Source organism: Enhydra lutris, unplaced genomic scaffold, assembly GCF_002288905.1.
Source record: "Enhydra lutris kenyoni isolate GAN:26980312 unplaced genomic scaffold, ASM228890v2 scaffoldscaffold20, whole genome shotgun sequence".
Taxonomy (NCBI): Eukaryota; Metazoa; Chordata; class Mammalia; order Carnivora; family Mustelidae; genus Enhydra; species Enhydra lutris.
Genome location: NW_019154104.1, coordinates 3,605,907 through 3,613,615, shown reverse-complemented (window position 1 = coordinate 3,613,615; position 7,709 = coordinate 3,605,907). Strand labels below are relative to the sequence as shown.

General features: G+C 55.9%; 1 protein-coding gene across 2 annotated transcripts in view; it reads left to right on the top strand.

The window, feature by feature from the left end:
• The first annotated feature begins 2,116 nt into the window (after positions 1-2,116).
• The window catches only part of LOC111148647 (solute carrier family 24 member 4), a 161,472-nt gene continuing 155,879 nt past the window's right edge, over positions 2,117-7,709 (top strand). For both annotated transcript variants that reach the window (XM_022505400.1, XM_022505399.1), the window contains exons 1-2: positions 2,117-2,246; positions 4,137-4,247. In XM_022505400.1, coding sequence (XP_022361108.1) covers positions 2,117-2,246; positions 4,137-4,247 — 241 coding nt within the window. The remainder of the gene's footprint in view (positions 2,247-4,136; positions 4,248-7,709) is intronic.

The following is a 7,709-nucleotide window of genomic DNA, read 5'->3' as shown; positions in this document are numbered from 1 at the left end:
TAGGTACCTCTTACTTGTGTGCTACTACACTAGACTAACACACACACAGTTATCTCTGCTTAGACCAAGATGAATCATGCCGATGGTGACCAGCTTGAGGCACCGAGGTACAGGGACAGGCTCAAAAGGGCCACGCTTCTCACACTGGGATGTACACACAAATCTGCAGGAGGTCTTGTGAAAAAATGCACATTCTGACTCAGTAGGTCTGGGCTGGAACCTCAGAGCCTGCATTTCTTGCAAATTCCCAGGCACCACTCATGCCCTGGTGGGCCACATATGGAGTAGTGAGGGAATAACGCACATTCTGCAAAACAGTGACTTTTAGAACTGATCTATTAAATAGAGGTTTAGTGGAGGGTCTGGCTCTCCTTTGATTTAAGGTTCCTTGAAAGCAGGGACTGGATCTTACCTTTTTTTTTTTTTTTTTTTTTGCTTGTTTTGTTTTGTTCTCTGGATGGCACTTGGCACGGGTCCCTGCTCACGGTGGGTGTGTATTTATTTAATTAAACAGAGCTGGCCTTGTTCCAAAAAGGATTTTCGGTGGACTTAACCCCTAGCAGGTCCTAACTAGGTGCGTGCTGAACTGGCCTGGGAGGGGAAGGCAGTCCCAGGGTGCAGTCACAGATCGTCTGGGCTGAGGGCCCTCCTTGCACCTGGGTTCCTCTCCAGCTGCTCCTCTTCTGTAATTCTCCCTCCTGCCCCATTTTTAAAGCAGTTTACATCAGAGAGTCGATCAGAGAGACAAGGAGGAAAAACCAAACCAAGCCAAAACAAACCAGAGTGCCCTGCGAAGCCGTAAGGCTGCAAAACACCGAAAGCCCAACTCTGGGCGACGGGGCCGCGGAACTCTGGGGTTTCTCCCTCTGCCAGATCTGGAGCGTTTTGCACGTCGGCGTTGCGCCCCAACCGCCGGCTCCCCCCCCCCCCCCCCCCCCCCCCCCCCCCCCCCCCCCCCCCCCCCCGCCGCCCGCCGCCCGCCCCGAGAGCCCTGCAGGAGCGGGTCCCGGCGGGCGCGGGCGCCTGTTGGCTTGGTGCAAACCTGTGTTTGTTAGCTCTGCTCGAGCAATTAATCTTCTCGTGCATCTCCCGCCCCGGGTGGAGGGGAGGAGGGGCGGGGAGTGCTCGGGTCGCCTCGGGGGTCGTGGGGAGCCTGCACAGGAGCGGCCGGGCGACAGAAACCCTTGTTCCGAGAGTCCCTGCGTTGCCAGAACCCGTTCCTCGCTGCAGCGGCCTCGGAGGGTAGAGAAGGGATTGTTTGGGCTCCATAGGGGAGGGAGGAGGGCGATTATATTGGTCAGTAGTTGAGCCTCACGGGGGGAAGGGAGGAGCGCACGGGCAAGTGCGCCCTCGGGGAGGAGTACACGTGCTGAGAAGGGGGGTGAGAGGCGGGCGAGAGGGGAGGAAAAAGGAGGCGAGAGCAGCGGGCGGGAGGCGCCACGGCCTCGCAGACGCAGGCGCCGGCAGCCGGAGAGAAAGTTCCCGGGGAGAGCTCGCCCCCGGTAGGGCTGACGTCGAGGCCCTTGGAGCCTCGAGGGTCGCAGGTCCCGTGGGGGCCAGCCTGCCTTCTCCCCGCGCGCGCCCGGCCGCCCGGGCTTGGCTCGCCGGGAAGCAGGGGAGCGGTGCTGTTGGGCGGCCGCCGCCAAACTTGGAGCGGGAGAATGCTGCGAGTGGGAGCGGCGGCTCGGGGCGTGGGGGCGCACTGAGTGCTCCCCGCGGGCGCCCCCGGGCACTGCTGCCGGGGCTGCGGACGGACGAGCGCGCAGAGGCTGAGCGGGCAGGTAGCGGCTCCGGCGCCGGGACTGCGCCAGCCCTCCCAGCCAGGGCCGCCAGCGCCACCGTGCCGGCGTTGCCTCCTCGCCCCGGAGCCACCGTGCGCGGAGCGCGCACGCCGCGCGCGGGACTCTGAGCTCCGGCTGCGCCGCACGCCCCCACGTCCCTTCCCCGGGCCTTTCCCTGCCGACCTTGCCCGCGGGCCATGAAGCTTTGGCTGGGAGCCTCTCGTCTCTGAGCGTCGCGTCGCCAGCTCCAGTCCCAGCGCCCCTCCGCCGCAGCTAGCACTCCGGCCGCCGAAGCTCCCCATCCTCTCCCAGGGACGGCGCCCAGGCGCTCCAGGATGGCCCTCCGCGGGTCGCTCAGGCCGCGCAAAGTTCGCAGGAGGCGAGAGATGCTGCCGCAGCAAGTTGGCTTCGTGTGCGCGGTGCTGGCCCTGGTGTGCTGTGCGTCCGGCCTCCTTGGCAGCTTGGGTAGGTGTCAGTGCGGACCCGCCCCGGGAGTTGAGGGGCTTGGGCTGGGAAGCCGCCGGTTAGCTCCGAGATGTCTCCCCTTCCTTCCCCGTCAGACTGGTCCCAAGGGTTCATCCAGCCAGGTCCCTTCCCCACCGCGCAGGTAGAGCGCACCCGGGAGGGACGACATCGACGCTTTGAGCTGTGGCGCTCGTTTCCCTGAGCTGCGCGCGGCCCCTGGGGGCTCGGGACGCGGCTGCAGGTCTGTGTTACCAAGATGAAAGCCTGAACATCGGGCCCCTCCGTGCCAGAGTTCTATCCCCAGAGTGTGTGGGGGAACGGGCGGCGCAGAGGTGGGGTGCAGGTGTGAATTCTCGTAACCTGGGTCGGATCGAACTGAGTGGTCCGCTTTCCAATTTTGCGGAGTCGAGACTTGGTGCGCAGCGTTTCTAGAAAACCCAGATACCGAGGCTGGGAACTGAGTCTCAGTCTTCCCCTGGCCCCTGCCAAAGGAGTGTCCTGGGTGTCCGGATGCATCCTATCCAAACCCTAAAAACGCCCGGGGGGGCAGTCCCCTCGGGAGGTTGCTGCCAGGTTTCAGCATCGCTGAAATGCTCTTAATCCCCAAGGTAGGAGAGCTCTGGTGTCTGGAACCGCAATTCACACTCCTTCATCCAAGACCCAGGGATTTGGGAGTCCCTTAGGATATGCAGATTTGAGGTGGAGAGAGAAAGAAACTTAGGGGAAAAAATCTGTTTGGGGGTGGGGTGGGGGATGTGAGCCCATGTGGAATGTGCAGAAGACCTTCACTCCCATTTTTAGCTGGACACTGTGGACCTTTTACTTCTTCACATTTAAAAAAAATGAAAGAAATCCAGGCGACTTAGCAATCTGGACATGGTGATAAAGCAGGGGGTGACTTTCTGAGCAATTAGGGACAATCTGAAGATTTTTTTGTGTGTGTGGTGATAAAATCAGGTGGAACTTGATTCAACTCTTAAAACTAACTGCATTTCAAGACCCCAGCTTGTGATTTGAGGCTAGAAGGTCAAATGGCTCTTTACAACAGAAACCCAGAAAGGTTATTTGAACATCTTAACCTGGAGCTTTGCAACTGGGCAAGCCAGGGTATTTTTCCCCCTCAGTTACACACCAGAAATAACAAAATACTTAGAGGCTCTTCAGTGTCAGCATTACAGAAGAGGTATTATTACCCAGCAGAAGCTGTGTGCACATCAAGAGGGGTAAATGAATACTGCGAAGCTCTTAAAGGGAGACTCGTTCGTATTGGCTGGATCAGGAGTTATTAGGACTTGAACTGTGTGCGGTCATTGGCGTCCACATCTCTGCTCTCCCTCGTTCCTCTGTGGCCCTTGGACCAGCAGAATTAGCATCGCCTGGGAGCTTGTGAGGACGGAATCCCAGGCCCCAGCCCAGACATACTGAAACAGAATCTGCATTTTGACAAGGTCCCCAGGTGATTTCTGTGCACATTCAAGGGTGAGAAGCTCTGGGCCGGACCGTCAGCTTTCTCCAACTATTTGCTGAGCTGATAGCCATCTATATGTAGTGCCCCTGGGGGCAGGGACATTGGAGCATGTTTACTGGACAAGAACTTCATGGTGACCTATCTAAACCCTTGTTGCACCTGTGAGGGGCTGAGCACACTTGGCCAAGGTCATGGGCTGATGCATCTGGGACTAGAAACAACGGACCAGATCGAGGAAACCGATCACTGAGTGTGAAGCAGGTGACACTGTGCTTCCAATCGTTGCATCGCTCCCAACAGGTGGCTCTGAATAGTCACACAAGGCTGTTGCTGGGGTAGCCAGATACAGAAGTGTAAGGTCATTGGAAGAATGCAGGCACTGTATGGCCCTAATGGTATTTGTGACTTATTTCCCAATACAGGGCATAAAACAGCTTCTGCTAACAAACGTGTTCTACCAGACACATGGAGAAGTAGAAAGCTGATGGCACCTGTGAATGGGACTCAGACAGCAAAGAATTGCACAGATCCTGGTAAGAAATCAATTCCCCCCACTCCTTGCCTCAAGGCATTTGGCCTGGAGATGCTGTGTCTGTGGACATTACAGCCAGAGCTGAGAAAGGTGGTTTGATGAACCTGAGTGGGGAAGGATAGCTGTGAGGCGTAGACAGGTAACTCACAGGCATTAATCAGTTGTGCTGCTAAGCAACTCAAGTACTTTCTTTACCCAGCAACGGAAAAGGTCACATTGGTGAGTTTTAAAATTTCATCTTTTTGTTCTCACAATGCTCCTTAAGGCTCCATTTTTCCCCCTGCTGTCTTGATTTTGCTCGCCTGGGTGTCTGTTTTCTTTCCCTTTTGGTCACGGTCTCCATCTGATGGAACTTGAGGGACAGCAAGCCCAGCTGCTCTCGCAGATGGCCTTTTGGGATGACCCAACCACCAGGGTCACAACAGGTGAGGGTACCTGCAGGGGTAGAATGCTGGGGAGTGTGAGGGTCCTCTCTCTGCAATGGGAGTTCCCAGGATGGATTCTGCTTGCCGTAGGAGGCGGCCTTGCTCTTCCCCTTCAGAATTCGCTAGAGGATTGGAGGCTGTGGATGACCTCTTATCTGTAGAAGATTCTCAGGAGTGTGTCAGCGAGCGGCGAGGCAAATGGAAGCTGCCCAGGCCTTAGGGCAGTCCTAAGCTGGAGCTCTGACCCCAGCACCTGGAGGTCTTTGTGGGAAGGATCCAGTCGGAGGAAGCATTCAGAAGCCCCCTGAGAACTTTGAGGTTTTACTGTAGATGGGTACCACTTGGCTCTTCTACTACATTGCCTAGCAAGTAAAAGTATCTTTCTGGGTCTGTTTTCCCACCTGTGGAATGGGCAGAATAGTACTTCTTCTTCCGGGTTTTTTGGGGGAAGTCTGCTAAGGCCCTGTATGGGGGTGGGTGTGAATGGGTTTGGAAACCCCAGTTTCGATGGCCTTCTTCACTTGTGTTCATAGGCGGGTCTTCTCGGCATTCTGTAGGTCAGGAGACCTCCAGGGGAAGACATGAGCTGCTCAAAGTCATTGTCTTGTAAGTGGTGAAGCATTGGAACCGCAGCCTGTGTGATTAAATGTTTGGCGTAAGAAGGACAGGGCTCTCCCTCAAAGCTTGTCTACCACACCATCAACTCCCCCTGCCCTTAGGATGCCTTCTGAGAAGGCCCTTTGGGACATGGAGGGTAGGTGAGTTCAGGTTGGCAGAGAAGCTGCCGGATTCCCTTTGAACTTGGACCATGTGTACCCGAGAGACTCCTGGTGAGTGACCCGACAGGCAGTGCGCTCACCCCGTCCTTTAAACTCCCTCGGACACCTTTTGTTACCAGAAGTGGTGGAGGCATGGCTGGACTGACAGGGGACCTGTGCAAGGCCAGAGGCTAACATTGGGTTCCATGTCCTCCAGGGACCCCAGATGTGAGGATCAGCACCATCTGGGGTGGGGGCTCTGGGGACGCTTTGCTACGCTGGGTCAAGAATCTGGGGTAGTGTAGCTTTGGTTTCTGGCTCACTGGTGCCCTCACCTTGGGCCCTGCCCTCCTCCTGTAACTTCTCTCACCTGTAGTCTGACTGCATTGGCTTAGGGCCCTGTTTCTTGGGATAAATTCTTGTGTGCTCCCTCGTTGCCCCATATCGTCAGTGCATTTTCTCATCAAAAATTATCCCATTGACCATGGAGCAGTCAGTCCTATTGGGCAGGAAGACCTGGCCTTGTCCCCTTACAGAGAAGGAAACAGAGGGAAATTTGCCTATCTTTAGAAATAGTGAACACTTAAATTATGCTTTTTTTTTTAATTTTTTGAAGATTATTCATTAGAGAGCATGCGTGAGAGAGCATAAGCAGGGGGGAGGGGAGTGGGAGAGGGAGAAGCAGACTCCCCACTGAGCAGGGAACCAGATGAAAGGGCTCCATCCCAGGTCCTTGAGATCATGACCTGAGCCGAAGGCAGGCCCATCATGGACTGAGCCACCTGGGTGCCCCTGGGTTAGGGTTTCTGTCAACTGTTTCGGGATAGGGCCCTGTCTATAGAAGGAACTCCCTAAAGTTGGGTCGAATGATGGAATGAAAGTGCATTTTGAATATGAAGCACTTTTATCCTTTCAGTATTTTTGCAAAGATGAGGCATGTGGGGCTCAGTGACTCCCCAGGACCTCTTGGCGGGCAGGTTCATCCCTGGTTCACCCGGGTCCAGCTCCCACAGCCTCCCCACTCTGTTGCACCTGCCCTAGCCTTCCTTCCCGCCCAGGCGGGGCTAAGACCGACTCCCTTCCAACCACCTGGTCCCCAGGCCCCCTTTCCAGTTTACAAGCACGTACCCAGTGTACACTTGCTGTTGTGCCTCCTGCCCTGTGGTGGGCACGTGGTGGCAGCAGCAGGTAAGGGGGGGAATATAAACCAGCATGAGAGACGGCCCTTGTCATCAAGTAGCTTACAGTTGTGGAGAAGACTAGCTCCTGATGCAGGGAAAACTCAATGAGGAAGGAGGATGGCAGAGGTCCTGTGGTCAACAGCCCCCTGGGGGCCACCTCAGGGGCTCAGAGGAGGGTAACTGGGTCTGATGCGCTCTGTGGGGTCTTGGTGTGCAGGCCTCAATGGCAAAGATGGAAAACTTCCCCAGAGTGGGTTTAGTGAAAAGGGGAAATTTATGGGGTTAGTCACCGAACGCGTGAGACCAAAGTTAAGTGTCATGACTCAGTTTCCCTCTGTCTCTGGACTCCGAAGTCCCCCAGTGTAGGAAGGTTACCACACTTTACACAGCTCCAGCTTTCTGGCCTCCCAGACCTCAGAATGTGTGCCAATGGCTGAGAAGCTTCTGGAGGAGTTCCAAAGTCCTGTTGGCTTGGGGCCCATGCCCGCCCCCTCTCAGCTACTTGCTGGTGCTGGGAGAGGGCTGGGTGTGGGCCGGCTGAGACCTGAGTCTCAGGTTTTACCTCTGGAAGGTGCCGGCACTGGGTTCTTTCTCACTGTTCACCTAGAGAGTCCCGTCCTAGAGCTGCTGCTTCAGTAAATGTGGACCAGAGCTTCCTCCCACTTAGAGTTTCGGGGTGGGACCGAGGGTGACCCCCACTGGCTGTCTTCTTCTCTACAAGGGTCAAGGAGTTGCCCATAAAGAACCGTAGGGGGTTTCTTATGTCCTCTCAAGGTTCTGCTCTGTATCCATCCCACCTGAGGGTCCCTGGTCCTGGTCTAGTAGATGAGGTCTTCAAGGGACATGAGAAGATGGAGCTTTAAGAATTTCCTGGGGTGTCAGAGCACTGTGGCCTGAAGCACCTCCATCCCCTGCAGCAGTCAGCATTCAAGTCCATTCATGTTTCTATAAGAACATCTGGGGTGGAGACTTGTCTTATTTTCTGTAGCCTCTGACTGTTCCTCCTCTCCTGTGAGAGGAATGGCTTCTCGTGTGGAAACCTGCAGGACACCTTGCGCTCGTCATCCCGGAAGGCTCACTGTGGAAAATGGGCTCTCCG